This window comes from Danio rerio, chromosome 19, assembly GCF_052040795.2.
Source record: "Danio rerio strain M-AB ecotype USA chromosome 19, GRCz13ab, whole genome shotgun sequence".
NCBI classification, from domain to species: Eukaryota; Metazoa; Chordata; class Actinopteri; order Cypriniformes; family Danionidae; genus Danio; species Danio rerio.
In genome coordinates this window covers 10303897-10325361 of record NC_141039.2, presented here as the reverse complement: position 1 = coordinate 10325361, position 21465 = coordinate 10303897, and the positions used below count along the sequence as shown (strand labels likewise).

The 21465-nt window shown below is 34.0% G+C and overlaps 1 protein-coding gene and 1 non-coding gene across 3 annotated transcripts; one reads left to right on the top strand and one right to left on the bottom strand.

Annotated features, from left to right (window-relative positions):
* The first annotated feature begins 1668 nt into the window (after window positions 1–1668).
* Window positions 1669–1741, top strand: trnam-cau (transfer RNA methionine (anticodon CAU)). Its single transcript has one exon. It is a non-coding gene; the product is annotated as a tRNA-Met (tRNA).
* Window positions 1742–3710: 1969 nt separating this feature from the next.
* On the bottom strand, window positions 3711–20166 carry ndufv1 (NADH:ubiquinone oxidoreductase core subunit V1). 2 transcript variants are annotated; one of them, NM_001003747.1, is given in 11 exon segments: window positions 3711–4169; window positions 5821–5966; window positions 6586–6667; window positions 8770–8936; window positions 9246–9458; window positions 11256–11445; window positions 13737–13920; window positions 15015–15185; window positions 15794–15876; window positions 15963–16133; window positions 20144–20166. In NM_001003747.1, coding segments are annotated over 10 exon segments (1479 nt in total). In that variant the 5' UTR covers window positions 16128–16133; window positions 20144–20166; the 3' UTR covers window positions 3711–4091.
* Window positions 20167–21465: the final 1299 nt, after the last annotated feature.

Genomic DNA, 21465 nt, shown 5'->3' with positions numbered 1-21465 from the left:
TTTGTTAAACCTGTTAATCTCAAAGTTGACAGGTGTGTGTAATTTCGTTTTTGTTTGCTTTTTGCCTTTAAACATAATGTAAATTTGAGTGGAGTATTAGGACTAAGAAGTGTATTTAAACTGTGTGCTAGCCTATACTCATCAGACACTGTAATGACCTGTCTCTATTGTTACCGATGCTGTAACAATAAACTGCTTTGCCTAAAGACTTCAGAGATCTCAGACTTTGTCATTTTTTTTAAAGTTTGACTTAGAGACTTAGAATATTTTGCAGACGAGAATCTTTTTACCACAACAGGGCTAATAATTCTGACTTCAACTATATATATATATATATATATATATATATATATATATATATATATATATATATATATATATATATATATATATATATATATATATATTGTCAGTGAGGGGTGGGTTTATTAATCTATTTATCTTATATATATATAAAGATAAATAGATTAATAAAGGAAGACCTACCCCTCACTGACAAAGATCCAGAATTTTTCCCATATTACTTGAGCTCATTTGTTCTATCTTGATTGCTGAAAATAGTGAAAATAAAAATAATCCATTAAAAAAGGCTTTACGACCGAATCTTCTGTTGGCTGTTGTGACTTCAGCTAATTAGTTTTGTTAAGTGCAAACAAGTATTTTTCAAACATCCAGCTGAGCAAGAAAAAATACAATCTGACGTAAGTGCTCATCTTTTGCTACTTTATTGTTGTTAAATAGAGAAAACATTTTACTAAACTTTTATTCTAAATCTTGAACCTTATTCTCAAAAAAAAAAAAAATCACCAATAAAAGATGTAAAGCCAGAACAATCGTGAAGCGCTACATATTATTATTATGATTATGTTAGAATTTTTATGGCATTCAAATTGCCAGATTCTGAGAAAAGGCCAGTTTGTTATTTGCATAATAAATGACAATATATGCCACAAATTGTCTGTTTTAATAATGATGTTAATTTGTTAATAATGTTATCTGGTACATCAAAAAGTGTGGTTATGATGACCATTCAACAAGTTAATTCAGCTTAAAATATCATTAAAATGCAGTATTTAAATCTTATAATTAAATAGAAAATTAGGCGTATAACTGTAAAAAGGTCTTCTTTTAAGAAAAGAGAACCACCCCTTTCATCAGGCAATTTCTTTATTTGCGAATTTATTTATTCATTGTTTTATTAATGCAGCAAAATACAGATTTATTTAATCAATATTCATTTATTTGCATATTAATTTATTGCTTTTGCAGGTTTTGTCCGACATTAAGTGGGGATTTTTGTAACAATTCAAATCTGCAGACTATAAATGGATCGATGAGTAAATAAATGGAAATTAAATGTTGCATTTTTTTTTCATTTTCTTACTAGTTGACTGAAAAAAACATTTTATGAAAAAATCTCGCTTGCAGTATCAAAATCTCCCGTTAGAAGTCGCAACAGTCTTATTTTTCGCTTAGAGGACGTTTCTGGCATTTTCCTTTACAGTCTATGCTGGCAACCGATTCATTAAATGCAAATAGTATCTTAAATAAAATAAAAATACATTTTAAGTCAAAGTATTTAAGGTATGTATAAATAAATAAATACATATTGTGTCTGTTTGGGTTTATATTTCAGTTACCCGTAACCTTCGCGTCATTACTACAACCGCCTCGTTAGCGCAGTAGGTAGCGCGTCAGTCTCATAATCTGAAGGTCGTGAGTTCGATCCTCACACGGGGCAGGATAAGGTTTTAACTCTGAGTTTCACAGATTATTGTTGCAAATAAAAGTAATTGCAGGTGAGGTTTATGGATTTATCGATCTAATTGCTACATAATGTCTATGTGCACAGCTATTTGTCGGACTTACCAGAACTATCATAATATAGGTGTAGCATCCTATTTATACATAGAATAGTACATATGATTTATAACCATCAAAGGAACCTAAATGAACACAGCCAAGATCAGCGATTTGAGCATGCACATATTTGTCATTCCAGTGGTTTTCAAAAATAGTTATTAGGTTTAAATTAATGGAATTGTCTGTGAAGTTTTCTAAATATATATATATATATATATATATATATATATATATATATATATATATATATATATATATATATTAATTCCAACTTCTTTACCTTTTGAGTTCTAGAAGAGTGTAATCAAATATTTATATGCAAATATAATTGTGTTCTAACTATTGAGGACTGCATTAAACGTTAAGGCAACTTGCATGAATAATTAAAAAAAAAAAAGCTTAAAGATCTCACAATTTAATTTTTATTGTACTTTGCTGCTTTTATTTAAACACACTGCCAAAGTGCTTTTCTTAAGAGTTTTTGTCTTGTTTCTATTCCAAATTATTTAATACTTTTTAAATCTAGAAGCATTTAATAGGTAAAAAAAATATTGTCTTGTTTTCATAAATACACTACCTGACAAAAGTTTTTTTCTCAAAGTTTCTCTCAAAGTTCTCAAAGTTTTAGGAACAAAAAGTAATAACTTGACTTCTAGTTGATCATTTGGTATCAAAAGTGGCTTAAATAAAAGGCAATGGCATCTAGATTACGCTTATTTTACCAAAAGAAAATATGATCATGCCTTGATATTTATTTAAGACAGTAAGCTCTGACTTTGCTTAGACAAAAGTCATGTCACTTAACAGAAATATTGTCCAGTATAGAATATAAAGTCATGGTGCAGTGGAGAAAGAATGAATATTGTGTATGACTCCCATGAGCTTAGAGGTCTGCATTTATACATCTCAGCAATCACTCAAATAACTTATTAATAAACTCATCTGGAATGGCAAAGAAAGCGTTCTTGCAGGACTCCTAGAGTTCATGAAGGTTTTTTGAATTCATCTTCAATGCCTCCTTCATTTTACCCCAGATATGCTAAAGACTGTTCAGATCGGGTGACTGGGCTGGCCAATTCTGGAACAGCTTGAGCTTCTTTGCTTTCAGGATCTTTGATATGGAGGCTGAAGTATGTGAAGGAGCGCTATCCGGATGAAGAATTTGCCCTCTTCAATGGTTTTTAATGTAATGGGCTGCACAAATGTCTTGATACCTCAGGCTTTTGATGTTGTCATCCACTCAGCAGATCTCTGGCACGCCCCCATACTGAATGTAACCCCAAACCATGATTTTTTTCTTCACCAAACTTGACTGATTTCTCTAAGAATCTTGGGTCCATGCAGGTTTCAAAAGGTCTTCTGCAGTATTTGTGATGATTGGGATGCAGGAAAAAAATCGACCTTCGGACACTTTTCCAAATGATCAGTTAGAAGTCAGGTTACTATTTGTTGGTCTTACAAAAAGAATCAGCAACAAGACTTTTGTCAGGTCGTGTGATGTGTCCAAATGAGGTGAGGTTTTTTTACTTAAAACGATCAAAATAATCTGCCGGCTTGGTAACTTCATATCAAAAACAAGATTATTTTGCTTGTTTTAAGAAACAACCCACTTAATATTGACACATCACTTCTGAAAACAAGACTTTATTTTTGACTTATCCAGAAAATTCTTCTTGGTTTAAGAATTATTAAACATTTTGACTAAAAACAAGACAAAAACTAAAAAAGAAACATTTTTTGCAGTGTATACCAACTCACCTTCATCCAACTATTAGATCTGCAATTTAATGTTCAACACCAACCCAAAATACCACACATGTCCCCCCCAAACCCCCAATTAATGAACATTATTTTTAAACGTCAAGCTCTTTATTTCCACAAATAAGTGTTTATACAGCGTACGATTCTCTAACCAAGAAAAACAGCGTCAACATCAGTATGGGATTTAGCATAATTACATTAACCATAACCATTTACTCGCTGTTTATGAATACATCTGCTCAGTTTTTACTCTTTAATGCATCGCAAGTATATTATTGAGTCTTATCACCATGACAGGACAGACTCTGTTAAAATATTTGACTGTTTTCATTGACTGCTCCTTAATGGATGTAAGAGAAAGAAAAGGTGAATGGGAGCAGTTTACACAGCAGTGAGTAATAGACGAGATTGGTTTGCTTAAATAAATGTACTGTAAAGTGTCAGGGTGAGTGGGCAGTGTGGAGTCTTCAAGCGCGTGCCTGCTGTTTCTGTTGGAAGTCTGCGATTCTGCTCTCCATCAAAGGACGGAAGTGACGAATCAAGCCCTGCCAACCAACAAAAGGCAAGATTGATTAAAAGGCAGCATTCAAGGGTGTCTGAATTATTCAAAGATAATACAATTTACATGGCATCTAATAAATGAAAACACAGGCCACTATATTAGTGATACAGTGGGGAAAATAAGTTTTGAACATGTCATGCTTTTTCCTAGGAATAATATTTCCAAAGAAGCTGTTAAATAAGAATAATAACCATGAAATGACACAAGGAGAAAGTACTGAACTTCTGAAACATATTTAATACTTTATACAAAAGGCCTTTCTGGTGATGACACCTTAAAGACGCCTCTCACATGGAGAATGAAGTCACATGAATTCTACTCGTTTTTCACGGACTTCAACGGTGTGTAAAAATCTTGATGGTTCTTTGGGTCTCGTCTATCAAATCTGAACTTTGTATTTTATTTTATTGGATTCATGTCAGGTGATTGGCTGGGCCATTCCACGGCTTTATTTTCTTTCTCTAAAAGCATTTGAGAGTTTCCTTGGCCGTGTTTGGGATGATTGTCTTGCTGAAATGTCCACCCTGGTTTTATCTTCATCATCCTGATAATGTAGATGCTGGAATGAAGCAGCTGATATTCATTTACAATGATGAAGGACAGAGATTTGCTGAAGAACTACTGAGAGATTTCAGCTCCTGTCTGGGCTTTCATTGCCTTTCTACACCTCCCTTTCTTCATGTGTTCAATACTTTTTCCCAGTGTCATTTCATTTTATTACACATATTTTGTAATCTAATTTGATTTGTTGTCTTTGCATATATGGATGTTTCTTTGGTTGTTAACAACATCTGGGAAAAATTTCAAGTCAATGTCACCTTTTTCTGAGAAAAAACATGATATCTTTAATACTTATTTTCCCAGCTGTACATTCAAATAATGTTAAAATTATGATATTAAAATTAAATATCATTCTGCATGAGTTTAATAGCCAATACGAAAAAAGGCATGATTTAATAAAAAACATATGGGGGGAAAAAAAAGTTTTGTTTTAACAATCGAAAAACTAAACAGAGTAAAACTATTGGTCAAAAACATTTGAATAAAAATCAACTGAAAAAAACTATAAAATAAAAACAAAACTAAACTAAACTAACAAGTAACTGAAATTAAATAATAATTAGCAAAAACAACACTTAAAAATAACTTTTACTGCTTGTTCAAACTACTTAAAATGAGTTGAAATAACACAATTGAAGTTTTTTGGGGACAATTTAATTGTTTCATGTCCAATCCAATTAAATTTGTAAACTTAAAGTTAACTTAATCCATTTGTGTTGGGACAACAAGAGGCAATATGTGGACCACAGCAATTTTAAAAATAATTTATTTATAGTATTCAGAATTAATAAACACTCACTCTGTGGTGTAAAATCTTTATAAAAACACATGAAGGGGCTTTTACAACACATTTTCTTCATTTGCCAAAAAAAAAATCTAGACATTTTAAAGATATTAAATTAATAAAAGTCAAAATTTTTAAGAAGACCATCTTCTTCATGTTAAGTTTTTTTATAACTGTGACAAAAAACAAAAATGTTCTGACTTTCAACGTCTTCAATAAACTTTTCAGCATTCCATGATACTCCAGAAATTCCATGATCTTTAGACATAAAAATAGACATTTGTTTCACCTGAACAGGCCATGCGGCTCCGTCTCCTAAAGCGCAGATGGTGTGTCCCTCAATCTGCTTGCTGATCTCCCAGATCATGTCGATCTCTGCTGACCGCGCATCACCTTTCACAAAGCGCCACATCATCTTGTTCATCCAGTCCACTCCTGAGAGCCACACCACACAAACACTGACATGTAGCAGATCGTGCATATAAACAAATGTATTCATATATGGTTGAAGTCAAAATGATTCGCCCTCCTGTGTTTTTTTGTTTTTTTTCTTAAAATATTTCCCAAATGATGTTCAACAGAGCAAGGAAATTTTCACAATATGTCTTATAATATTTTTTCTTCTGGAAAAAGACCTATTTGTTTTATTTCAGCTAAAAATAAAGCAGTTTTAATTTTTTTTATTCATTTTAAGGTCTATATTATTAGCCCTCTTAAGCAATATATATATTTTGATAGTCTACAGAACAAACCATCATTATACAATAACTTGCCGAATTACCCTAATTAACCTAGTTAAGCTTTTACATTTCACTTTAAGCTGAATACTAGTATCTTGAAAAATATTTAGTAAAATATTATTTACTGTCATCATGGCAAAGATAAAAGAAATCAGTTATTAGAAATGAGTTATTAAAACTATTATGATTAGAAATGTGCTGAAAAATCTTTCAGTTTAACAGAAATTGGAGAAAAAAATATGGGGGGGGGGGGTGTAATAATTCAGGAGGGCTAATAATTCTGTCTTCAAATGTAAATGTTGATTTATTTTCACCCTCTCTGCAAGGAGTGCACTGCCCGCAGCTCTCATGCTTGTAGAACTCAATCAAACGGGCGATAGCTCGGATAACGTCAGTCTGTGAAGTAGAAAAAAAAACATGAAATGATCACATATTCAATTTATCAGATGTATTATTGATAAAAACAGCAAAATATTATATTCTTAATCTAGCAGAGATTAAAACTTAGCCTGACGTCCATTTAGCAAGCACTTTGTTAGTACGTTATTCTGCATCAGTAGCTACGTTTGCGAAAAACTCCGAAACTGGAATAGCAATGGTGCATACATTTTTCACACATTTTTTTCTTATCAGATTGAAAGTCTATCCTACTCAGTTGTGCACATTTTATGCACATTTTAAAAGCATTTTATGCTCATTTTCATAATTTATGCACATCTTGGCATTTCCACTAACCATTTTTATGTGAAATCTCCATAATAAGTATAAAAATAAGTGGATGGAAACAGCTAAATCATTTAGTTTAACTAAATCTACTTCAGTTTTTATCAAGGAAGTTGAAAAAAAATTCAAATTCAATTTTATAACATTGGAAAACATGTATGACAGAAAATGACATCATAAAGGTAAAAATGATCATATAGGCTGGTGTTACTAACGCCACTGATTTGTTTTTTTTCTATGATACATTTTTTGAAAATTACAAATTTTTACCATACATTGAAAAATGATTTCAATAATGTTGTATACTAATGTTAAGTATAACCGGCGGAGATGCATTAACAGTTTCACACGTGGGATATCTTTAGATATATGTGCGTTCACCGAATTTTTATACTAAATGCTGTGATTTAAGCAGTGTTGCGTAAACTACTTTTAAAAAAGTAATCGAATACAAATTACAGATGACTACTGGAAAATTGTAATCTGATTACATTACTAATTAGTTAATGTAAAAAGTAATCAGATTATTAAATTTTCTTTGAAGTTTCTTTTAAAACACAAAAATACACCTACAAAAAACTAAATAAACTGCAGCTCTTTCAGTGATTTAATTTTCACCGAGAAACATTACAATGAGTTGATCAAAGCAGCTTGACATATTCAAAAGACTTAAAGAGTTCGCCCAAAACTTAAAATTCTCTCATCATTCACTTGTTCCAAACCTGTTTGTCTTTTGGTTTTTGAACACAAAAGAAGACATTTAGAAGAAAACTATATACATGTAACCATTGACATCCATAGTATGCAAAAGCACCTCAATGTTTGAGTGTTCCGTGTTTGTTTGAGGTAACTAGGTACCCAAAATGTGTATATTCCACTGAAGCTGATTGGTCAGTTATTGTCACGCGATTCGCGGTTTTCAACTGGGTGTGCCTGGGAAATGCGAGCGCGCACAATATGCGTGTGGACACAAAAGACGTGATATGTGAACAACCCCATAAGCCGCTACGCTTCTTCTCACATTTAGAAGATTCCTTCTCTTTCGATCCAGCACAAAAACCCAATTTAGCCTGTATAGGCTGAGTTGGGGCAGCGTGTTTTTGGGTGCCGGTGTCCTTCTTGGCGATGAGTATTGTCGTAGAATGCTTTCTGTTCAAGTGTTTGAACAAGTTGCTGGTCGAAAGTTAAAAGCTCTTTAGACTGCATTTCAGAACAATATTTTTGTTGTTACGCTCAATGAAATCAAAGTAATGTCTGTATTTACACTTGATAAGCAGGTACAGTATTTCAGTTCTCCAGTATTTTAAAAGCGCATACATATTAACTGCCATTGCAGCAAAAAATGTGTTTTAAAAAAAGCCTTTTTTCTTCTAAAAACTATATATTTAACGTAAGTAACACAATTACATTGACTTTAGTAACTGTAATCAAATTACACAATTTAAAATGCAATTTGTTACATTATTGCTTACATTACTGATTACATTATTTCTCAAAAATGTAATTAGAATACTGGAAAACGTTACTGTGAAATGTGTTACACCCAACTCTGGATTTTAATCTATCATCTGCAGCTCAGTTTGTTTGTTTAAAGCACCACATATAGGCACATATTTAGAAAAAAATAACACCCTAAATACAACCAATAAACATTAAATATACTGACCAATAAAATATTCTGTCTGTGCATCTCAATACAAATTCTAAAGAAAAGTAAAACTGAAAAGTTTGTCTTAAACAAAAGCGCAAGTGTGTTATTTTACAAATGAACTCACTGATTTATCCATGACAATAAGTGCTGCAGTGCCGAGACCAGTCTGAGCCTGAATGAGGGCATCGAAATCCATGAGAACGGTGTCACACACGTGTTGTGGGATGAGTGGTGTGGACGATCCTCCAGGAATGACACACAGGAGATTATCCCAACCACCCCGGACACCACCTACAGGAAAACCATCAGTTATGGCTCCATAATCACCTCAGGAATAACCATTTCCATGTCAAATTCATATTTGATTTGTCACATACACAGTATGATATGCAGTGAAATGCTTACACAACCACTCGAGACCTTAAACATAATAACAAAAATAATAATAACAATCTAAATTATGTAGAAATAAAAGTTATGCAGTTTAAAATAAAAGCTAACTTTAGAAAACTTTAGAAGTGTTTTTTTAACAAAGTGCATAAGAGAGGAAGGGGTGTATCCTATAGGTGGTATACCACTAGCGGCTGGCCTGAGGTGTACCTGCATGTCTTTCGATAAGCTCTTTAAGGGGAATGGACATCTCTTCTTCCACTGTACAGGGGTTGTTAACGTGGCCTGAAATGTTGAAGAGCTTGGTGCCGGAGTTTCTTTCTCGGCCGAAACCTGCAAACCATGTGCCACCGCGACGGCAGATGGTTGGTGCCACCGCTACGGTCTCAACATTAGCAACAGTCGTGGGACAGCCAAACACGCCTGCAACAAGAACATGTCATATTAATAACTAATCTAATAAATAAAATACACTTTTATCTAATAACGTTTATCTTTGCTGTGTTGTATTTATATAGGTTTGTAATTTATTAGAATTTATGCAATCACACTGCACAGAAAAAGTCTTGATCATCCCAACCTATCTAATTGAATAAAATGTTTCTAAATAGAGCTATTCAACTAATCTGGTGGAATTATATTTGTATCGCAATATATAAAATCGCAGAAAAACAAAATATTGCAATGTCGGATATTTCCACTATAGTGCAGTACTATATTACAGTTTAATTATCTCATTTATTTCGGGGCAATTATAAAAGAAAATGCACAAAATAACAATACAGCAAAATGACAACAAATTTATAAGTGACTTGTACAAAATAAACAACCAAATAACACTAAAAACATCAAACATAAAAATGAAACAATCAACATATAAAATGATCACATATCTAATAAAAAAAGATCACCTGAAAAATAAACTAAATGTAATTTATAAAGTCATTAATATACATTTCCATTTAAAAAAATATTGATCAAACCCATTAAATACGCACACACACACACACACACACACACACACACACACACACACGCGCACACGCACACACACACACACGTGTTCCCAATAATAATAATAATAATAATAAAATGATGCAATCTTGCTTTTGGTTTAGAATCGATACTGGCTTTGCTCTATCTCCCACCAGAAGGGAGATGAATAATTAATAGTAATGATAATAATAACAACAATAATAATTAAGAAAAATAAAAACACCTGGTTTTAATCAGAAAATAAGACGAGACTTCACTAATTTAGCTTTGTTTTGTAATTTATTGCCTTTTGGACTTAACGACTACTTTTCCCTTTTTTACTTAATTTGCATACTATTAATTTTGGAGAATTGGTTTCAACCAGTATCAAAAATGGTATCAAATATTAATATTTTTCAAAGTATCGTATTGAAGTTGGAAATTCCAGCATAGCAAAAACACTACATTAAAAGGACATATACAAACATGATGACATAAAACTTAAAACTATTTATAACAGATCAATTATGCTGAAAAAAACTACTATAGATAAAGACCTTAATATGAATAAAAAAAATAAAAAAAAAACAATAAATACTCCACAGTTATTTTTCCCACTTTATACTCAATTTGCTTCTTTTAATGTTGCGGAATTTGTTCCCCATAGTTTAAAATAAAGAAAAAAATAAAATAAAATTCCTTTAAACACTCCACAGTTATTTTTTCCCCTTTTTACTTCATTTGCTTCCTTTATTGTTGCAGCATTTGTTGCCCACGGTATCAAAAACGATATCGAATATATATAGTTTTCAAGGTATCGCACAGAAGTTGGAAATTTTAGTATCATGACAACAATACATCACAAGGACCTATACAAATATGAAGACATTAAACTTTAAACTATTTATAGCAGGTCAATTATGAGAAAAAAATATATAACATACATAAATAAATGATCAAAATCCAATAAATACTTCACACACAAGTAAAAGATCTCCTAAATAAACAAACCCAAAATTAAAAAAATAAAATAAAAACAGCAGGTTAAAGTTATTTATTTAAAATGAAATAAAACTGCATCTTAACTATGTTAATTTATAATAACTTTGATTTGGTTGTACCGTCAACTTAATTTTATTGTTATGCAATAATGTGCACCTTCTGTAAAGCTGCTTTGAAACGATAATTAATGTAAAAAGTGCTAAACAAATAAACTTGAATTGAATATAGCGGTTATTGACTGACCCACATCAGCAGGGAAAGGGGGTTTGAGACGAGGTTTTCCCTGTTTCCCCTCGATGGACTCGATCAGAGCCGTCTCCTCGCCACAAATGTAAGCTCCTGCTCCACGCATCACGAACACATCAAAATCATAACCAGAGCCGCATGCGTTTTTACCGATCAGACCGGCAGCATAAGCCTCATTAATGGCCACCTGAGAGGAACACACAAAACCACATGAGCTCAATACAAATCAACTACAGTGTAGAACAATGGTCTCAAACTCGATTCCTGGAGGGCCACAGCTCTGCACAGTTTAGCTCCAACCACTTCCAACTCTCACATGCCTAATAGTCTCTTGTAGTCTTGAACACCTTGATTAGTTAAATCAGCTGTGTGTGATTAGCGTTAGAGCAAAACTGAGCAGAGCTGCGGCTGTCCAGGGATCCAGTTTAAGACTTATGGTGTAGCACATTCAGCCACATTTATATAAGAATTACACTGGAGAATTGACTCAAAATTAACTGCAATAATGGTTTACAACAATAAGTAAAATATCCCATTTTTATTTTCTCAGGCAACACATAGTGAATACATTTTCATTTTTGAGTGAACTATCTCTTTGATAAGCATTGCTTAAAATAATTGGACGTGGCAGCATTTCAAGTCTTCAAAAGAACAAAAAATACTGGGCAGCATAAATGAGTAGAGCCTGATAGCATCAAATTTAACACTATTTATAACTGTTTAATTCCCAGAGATGGGTTGCAGCTGGAAGGGCATCCGCTGCGTAAAAACTTGCTGGATAAGTTGGCGGTTCATTTCGCTGTGGCAACCCTGGATTAATAAAGGGACTAAGCCGACAAGAAAATGAATGAATGAATGAATATAACTGTTTAAATACCATTATGAATGAAATTTCTGATTTATACAGAGCCAAATACTAAGGATTTTCTGATTACATGGTTGGCCCAATGATTTTGACTTGCCTCATCAAAACAGCTTTAATTTGGTTATTTAAGACATATTTTTAATGTGAAATCTAGTTTAAATATTTACAATTTAAAAAATATAATAGACTACATTTATGTACAACGGTCTGTCTAAAACAGTGGTTCTCAAACTGTGGTACGTGTACCACTATTGGTACGCAGGGTTCCTTTTAGTGGTACGCGGAGGAATGAAATATGTCATGTACATGCTACACACGTTTCAAAATTTACCAAAAATGATGCATATAATATGCCATAAATGACATATAGCCTATATTTCTGAGGTAATCTGCCATGTTTTTTTTAACTGTGCAGAGCTGTAGCTGCTTTACTGGGCCTACTACGCTACTGTATTTCAATGCTGCTCATTTTGGTGGTACTTGGAGAGACAATGTTTTTCTGAGGTGATACTTGATGAAAAAAGTTTGAGAACCACTGGTCTAAAATACATGGGGAACTTTTAAACAAATGTTATTATAGGGAAGATAATCACACCATATTTGTAAATAGAGTTAACTATTTCACTTTTGTTAAAAGTTTTATCGAGGTAACTTTACATAGACAGAGGAAGTTAAGACCTATTTAAAATGATTTAAGCCCTACAACACAACATTTCAGTAAATTCAACATTTTTTAAGGCCTTTTTCGATATTAATTAAGAGTTTTTAAGACCTCATGGACACACTGAATACATTTCTCGGAGACAGATTTGTCTTTCTTTTAAATGAATACTTCCTTTTGGAATCTATTGGTTCAACATTAGATTAGTCAATATCAAAATGTAAGCCATTTCAAAATAATTAATGGTGGTGATGCAATAATGAGCAGAAAACAGAAACAAGAAGGACACAAATATCGGAGGTTTGGCTGAATTTATTGTAGGGTCTTGCTGTTTTTGTAACACCAGCATTTAATTCATTAAGAATCCACAATATTTGGACAACTTTAACAATATCGGCCTATAAATGCCATTTTTAATGTTATCGTCACTCCAATAACAAATTAGGCCGATATCTTTAAGTAATAAATAATTTAAAGTATTTTTCTACTGGTTGAACCACTTCAAGCGCTTTCTGCCCACCACTGCTTTAGTGTTTTACTGATTATTTTATTTTGGTTAATGTGTTATTCCTTTATTAATGTTTTTTTAAGTCGGCCATAGATATGAATAGATGATTAATAAATTTCAAACATCAGTTCAAACATTACTGAGCTTCTAAAATAAAATCAGTTGTTTACCTCATGTGTTTGCAATGATGCAGAAAAATCGAAAAATATAATATACTTATCGGCCGATATATCGGCTCTCAGCCTTCGATGTCGGCTATCTGTCACAATTTAAAAGCATTATTTTTCTTATTTCGAATATCTGAAGTAAATATTTTAATGAATGTACATGTTTAATAAAACTGTCATAAAGGATGCAGCAATACTCATGGTACTGAAGATGAAAATAAATGAATAAATAAATGAAGATCTTATTTTCTTCTGGGCTCGTTTTCAGCCTCCTGACCTGCAGGTTGGAGGACTCATTGTAAAACTCTCCGCGGATGTAGATGTAGGCAGCTCGAGCGCCCATGGCCCTGCCGGCGACCAGACAGCCCTCGATTAGCTTGTGCGGATCATTACGCATGATCTCTCTGTCCTTACAGGTCCCAGGCTCTCCTTCGTCAGCATTCACCACCAGATATTTAGGCCTGAGAGGAAACAGAGGATTAGCGGTGGCTAAGCTTTCACATCTGCCCATTGACCTTATTCTTCAGTGCGGAAGTGTGCTTGATTTTGCGATTGTTTAATTCAGTTGCCTATGGGAGAAATGACTAGGAATGATAAACGGCAGAAAACAGTCAAACTACTCGCTCTACAAACAAGAGTGTTCATGACTTCTACATAAAAAGAAGAGTAATAAAATAAGAAAATACCAGTTTGCAACATCAAGCAGCATAATGAGCTGTATTTAATGTGTAAAAAGCAATGTAAGTGAATTAGACCAGAAATCTCATGCCAAAAAGAGTAAGGTTACTAAAGGGCCATGCCATATGTATGTCACAATACTGGAATTCCTAGCCAATTAATTCTAAATGGGGTATATGCCGAAGCATGCTAATAGGACTTTTAATTTGCCAGTAACCTGGGTTAACCGCTTCCGGCGAATTGAATGCGGATGCAAAATCCGGTGCGTTTAAGGTCTGTTTTCTTTAAAAATCAGCAATCTCCACTAGCTGAGTGATATCCGACTTAAAGTGGGTCTCAGATTGTACAAAAAGCACTGCATTAAATTACATTTCCCCCGCCATATCTTTGTAATATGAGCATTTATTTTACCCCAGTATATTCAATGGAGCTTCTTCGTTAGCCTGCCGATTCTGACGGGCGCGTGCGAGTAAACGGCTTTTTGTCTCGTTTTACGCTTGAGCAACCAAATAAATGCTACAGTTTATTTAACTGAATGTATTTGAATGACATTACAACATCGATGCTGTAAAAGGAACTGTATAAAATGAAAAAAAGTTCACAATAACAGGTCACCGGAAGTGTATCAGCATGGGAACAGCACTAGCTCGGCATATACCCTATACCATGTTTGATAATTGAAATCCAGAGCATTCTTGAAATTAATTAATGCCACAGCACAGAATTCAGTTAACAGTCAGTGCAATAACCCACGATTACTGACTTCTCAATTGAGTCTTGAATTTGATCTTTAATCTGATACACAATATGGACACTTTTGACAGCCCTGGTATGAACCTGAACTGTTAATTGTTGAGTTGTGGAGCTGGAAACGCACCTGCCATCACTGGGCTTGTTCATGAAGCTCCACTTCATCCCTGTTGGGAATCCAGCACCACCTCGGCCCCGCAGCCCGGAGGTCTTAATCTCATTCAGGATCCAGTCCACTCCTTTATCCAGAATCTCCTTGGTCTTGTACCAGTCGCCTCTCCTCAGGGCACCCTTCAGCCTGAAATACAGCGGTCAAAAAAAACTAAATTTGATTCCAATTCAAATTATTGAAATCTTCTGGCTGACAAATTCATGAAACCTGTGGTTTGAAGGATATATTTAATAATTAAAACAATAATATATATATTTACACATGCAGGGCTTGACATTACCACCCGCCAACCCACTAAATGCGGTTATATTTCAGCTGTAACTGCACAGACACTCCCACTAGCCACTTTGGCTGGTTGAAAATAAAAGTTGAAATTGCCAGAGCTGTAAAACATCTATTCATTCCTCTGGTGGCAAAAGAGATTTCTGTTTTCTAAACTGATATTAATAAACAGTTATTAATAATTGAGCAGAAAATCAGCAGATTACAACAATTTATGAAGGACCAGGTGAAACTGAAAACTGGATGAATAGATGTCACTTGAATAAATTAAGCAAAAAAACAACCACATAAGTCACTCATTTATATAAATAAATCTTGTAGACACCATCTAGAAAAAGAGAAGAGTCTATAATTTATCTAATGTTTAAAAGAATTAGAAAAAACCCAAATATAGAACTTTAAAAAGCCCTCAGTTCTACATACAATTCATAATACAGTATAACATATTCTACCTCCAGTCATGGCGTCCATACAGGTTAGTGAATATTCTGTCCTGGTCAGCAAGAGGCCCAAACTTGGTCTTCTTGGGTGTTTCCTACATGACACACACACAAACACACACACTGATTATAGCTGTGCACTGATGATCAGTAATCCAGCGAGTGGATGAGAGTGCTTCACCTGTTGAGCTGTGCTGCTGTAGCGGAGCAGAGTCCTGCATTGTGGAGCAGAGTTGGAGGACACAGAGGTGCGAGAGGCTCCAGCTACAGCCACTGCCACAGGAGCACGAGACGCCCCGCTGCTCAGAACCCGGCTAAGAGCTGGAGAGCCGAGACACGACAACATCCTTATCTGGAAGACATGGATGAAACAGAACAGTGAGCAATATACTGTCAGTTTGGCGTTATAATCAAGAAGCTTTGCTGCTGTACCATGGCTGCAGCAGGCACAACAATATTACACAACACCTGAATATAATGCCCAGCAAGGTAACTACTAGGCAACAGTGCTGCGTAACATCATTGCACCTGCTGCAGCCATGGTACAGCAGGAAATATCCTCAATATTACGCCAGAAAAAAAGTAGAGTCAGAGACACATGAGCCTAGAAAAAAACGAAACTTTTCATTTTCTGTCTGACTTTGTTACATTTTCTGTTACACGTCACTACAGTAGAGTCAAGCTTTAAATAGCATAGATTTGTTTTGTTTTGTTTTTTGTTTGTTTTGTTTTTTTTTGAGCAAGATGCTAATGGTCTAATATGATTCAGTGTTTTATGCTAAGATAAGCTAAGCTAAGCTGAAAGTGCCCTTGTTAGACCCGAAGATCAGCTAACTGCATTTAAAAATGGTAAAACTCAACAGTTTAATTCTAGGAGACTTATAAAACAAACATTTTCCAAAAAGGCAGAGTTTTTTTTTTTGGAGAGCAGCTCCTGCCCTTATTGCTTACAATTTTATTATTAACAAAAAAATATTTTAAAATGTTTTCGTTAATGTAAAAAATCTAATGAAGCTGAAACAAAAACTAAGAAAAATCTTCAATGGAAACAGTAAATGTAGATTTGTAATCTAACTGTAATAAAATGCAAAAAAAAAATAAAGATATAAAATAAGAATAAAGGTAATAGTTATGAAACAAATTAGGAAAATTAGAAATGCTTATTTAGCATCTTTTTGGCATCTATATATATGTGTGTGTGTGTATATTTATATATAATTATATATAAATAATTGTTAACAGCGTATTTTTATTTAGCATAAAAGGTCAAAAATTAGTAAATGATAAACAAACCAAATTATTAATGATTATAAGCTACTTACAGTTACAGTTATTAAAAGTTAATTATTAACCAGATAAGCAAATTAAAAACATAAACCAAATTTATTTAGCAGAAATGACAACTGGTCAAAATAAGTAAATGTTTTATTCGTCACAAATGAGAGTCTGTGTTTTTCCAATAAATATCGCCGTATTAACTCTTCTGGTTAAAACATTTAACGTTAAATTGTGTTGTCTAGAAATGTATATAAGAAAACATGGCATCTTAGTGTTATTTTGACAAACTGTCATTATGTGCTCTAAAATGACATTTTTTAAAATTATAAATTATAATAGAAATTTCATTATTTCGCAGAACAATTTCTTTAAGTCAAACACAAGTGTGCCGCAAGCCTGCGTTTGAGTGAAGGTCTCGGCCGTTAGATCGCCCCCTGGGGGCTGGCTGCAGTACAAGTCATAAAGCCCGCCTCCTCCGTGTTAATGAAGGAGACTTGAGCCCAAATAAAAAAATTAATTACACTTGCAATAAAATGTCCCGAAAGATGGTTCTGGTCGATTAAGGCACTGATTATTGTGCTGAAATAGGTGCAGATCCTCATTTTTGTAAACAGTTTGTTTTTAGCAGTAATTTAATGCTGGGCGTGTCATCGTGATTGACAGCTGTGATTGACAGTTTCTCAAAGCGCGGCGTCTGAGCTTCGGCAGAAGACTGAAGTGTTATTACTCGATTTCTGTGATATTTTACTATGACAAATGAGTTCAGCAGTAAACTACAGTTTCTGACATACATGATCTGGTGGAACACTGTTTATTCGCTAAGGTCAGAGCTTTTTTCGGGCTTTATTAGTTTGCTAATACACGCCTAGCCACCCAGATAGCAAAATACACTGGGGCCAGTTCTTGCCTGCCGGAGACTTACCCCTCAGACTGACTACCTCTGCTGGACCTACTCCGGATGCCTGGACTCACTGCCCGATTCAAGCCTGAGTCAATTGAGCCAGATGCGGCGGCCGAGCGAGCAGGCGCTGCCGCATGCGAGCCGGAATCAGCCCGCGACGCCGCGACTAGGTTATGCGCTGATGCCCGGAGCTGGCGCGATTGAATCTTCATTATATAAAACCCTCACATTTGATAACGTTATTACACCCATTTTTGTTGATATAACAACAAACGCATGCTACTATGTGAACGCAAAGTGTATCACTGAGTTTAACCTTTGAATAAAGATGCAAACAGCATAGCAATTATTTAAATAAAGGACAAAATAAATAACAATAAACCTGTATCGATTGCACAAGTATTAAATAATAATAATAAATACGAAAATGACAATAAAACTGCACAATAAAATAAACCCATTTAAGTACGGGGTATACAGGAGATCGTTAGCAGTAATTCTCTTTGTGTTTAAATAATAATCTCCACTTTGATCTCCTGTAAGGTTATTTGAACTTGCTTTAGGACGTCTCTGCATTTTAAGTTTTGGCATGTTATTAAGTGATCTACTTAATTTCCTGTTATAAATCATTATAAGGTTCTTGAAATCGAATCTTATATAACCTAATAGAGCTGTAAATGTTAGATATTATTTATTTACATCATTTACTGTTGGCGTTTTATTTGAACACTCCAGCTAACATTAAAATGAATGTAAATTCCTCGTTGCTAGATATAATGAAGGCATCGAATAAACCAAATGAAAACGGAGGCAAAAAAATTAAATAAACAATTCAAGCGAAAATGAATAAACAATATACTAGTGATGTTGCAGCAGATAGACGTTGTATTAATAGTGCAAAGTTTTTTTGCACAAATTGACAAATTGCAGGGTTGGGATGTGTAAATATCCTGTTGATATTTAGTAATCTTGCTGTATTTATCTTCTAAACGCACGATTGTTCCCGCATGGTAAATCGTTATGGTGTGTAGGCTATATTTTGGGTTCTGTTGATGGCTAATTAAAAATAAAAACCTTTCTAAAAATGTATGTGTTGTTTATATGTTATTGTTCATATTTTACAAGTGTTATTTCTACCCCTATGAAGATAACAAATACCAACAACAAATATAACAATAAGAGAATATATTATTTGTGCTCATATTCAGGCTAGAGTGTATAAAAGATCGTTTATTTCTGCAGTCCACCATGTATTGCTTTTATTAAAGTTTAACAGCTTACATCACACCGTTTTTAAACCGTATATTATTGTGTTTTTTTAATGTAAGTGCTTCTATTTACATCAGTGAGCGTTTGTTATAGTGCAGACACCGGCAGTCGAGTGAGAAGTTCGGGGGGCGTGGTTGATTTTACATAAAGCGTTTGGTTGGAAGCTCGACTCCGCTCATTATCGCGGCTCCTCCTCTGGCTCCATCAGACAGTCCTTCTGCGCATGTCTGGCTCCAATTTCAGCAGTCTTTTGCGACAGTTTGTGCCCGTCAAGCAGGCGTTTTGCCCTCAAGGCGTTCAATGGCAAAAGGGGCTGTCGCGTCGTCCATATTTTTTACAGTCATTGGTCAAACATAACATACTAAAAAGTGATTACTTTGGGTACTTTGGGTACTGTGGGTCGCTTTACACATAGACAAAAAGAGAAGATGTCAAATATCTAGACAATAAATATAATAATTACTTCACAACAAACCTTTTTGGATTCCAGAATTATAACAATCAATAAATAAAAAATAAACAATCAAAACGTCAACAAATGTCATGAAGTGAACAGTTACCTAACGTACTCATCACAACAAATAACGTTACCCAACACAATAATTGAGCTCAGCAGCGGCGTAAACACAATAAACACACAACATAAGAGTTCAAACAATTAAATTCAGTTAAAGATTATTGCATAAACAAATTACGTGTAACTCCTTCAACCAAATACAAGTTTACTCGCTAAAATGGACTCGTCCCGCAGTGACCTCCATATTCACACTCATGACATTTAAGAGATTGCTGCATTGCAGAATGTTTACTTTATTATCCTCCTTGACATATCACACTAATTATTGTCAAGCTATAGGAACAATATGTCGAAATATTAAAAGAGAAATATGAGAAAGAGCTCAACCGCTGCTTACCTTCGTGATCTCCCTGGATCAGCGTTATAAAAATGACAGCGGAAGAAATATAGTGACCGACCCGGATGTAATAACAGCGGCGGCCTGTTTGAGCGTGGAGGCGCTGTCTCTCAGGATAAAAAAATAAATAAAAATTTATTCACATACATACACACACATCATTTTTTTGTATGGTTTGTTACAAATCATCAACTGAATTATACATGTCTGTTAGAATAAAGCCAAGTAAATCAGCCATGTAATAAACATGAAAATACTTTTAGACTTTCTCAGTTTTTGTGAATTACACTTGTCTAGTACAAATATGTGGTTTTGTTTAATAATTGCAGTGCATTTCTTTAATTATTCACTCAAAAAATCTTAATTCGAGCATAAGACTATTTAGAAAAAAGACATTTATGTCATAAAACAGTATAGCAGTTTGGAGATTAAAAGAATAGCTGATTTTCATGTTAAATAAAGATAGAAAATATTACCTCAGATGAAATGTGGGCTATTGTTTCTATGGTTAAACATGCTAGCCTATTTGGAAATGTCCAAACACAGCAGGCACACAACATCCTAAGACAGGTTAGATTTAAGTCGTGACGCCACAATGCTGAAAAAAAGCTTAAACCAGCCTAGGCTGGTTGGCTGATTTTAGCTGGTCGACCATCCTGGTTTTAGAAAGGTTTTGGCCATTTCAAACTAGTTTTCAGCCATTTCCAGGCAGGGAAATGACCAGCTAAATTCAGCTTGACTAGCCTGGTTTGAGCTGGACATAGCTGGTTTTGCCTGGGCTCCCAGCCTGGCTAGGCTAGTCAAGCTGGTTTTAGCTGGTCATCTCCCAGCCTGACCAGATGAGACCAGGCTGGAAATGGCTGGAAACCAGCCTGGAAATGGCCAAAACCCCTCTAAAACCAGTCTGGTTGACTAGCTAAAACTATGGTCAGTCAGCGTCTAAGGACAACGCTATGATGATGTCAAATAATGTTGATATTGGGTTGATCTTAAAGGTTGCTGGACATAAAGCTCCCCTTAATTATATTTATATATATATATATATATATATATATATATATATATATATATATATATATATATATATATATATATATATATATATATAAAATAAAAAATATTAATTAATTAATAACAGTATTATTGTTATTATACAATTATTATTCTAAATAAATGACAGAAATTAATCCTAAATGTGACTAGAAAACTATTTAAAAATCTAAAGACACAACTTAGACCCGACTCATGGGCGAGAATTAGGTTTAAGTCTAAACACCCTGACTCATCATTCCACTTTTTTGCTTCATACGAAAAAAGTATCA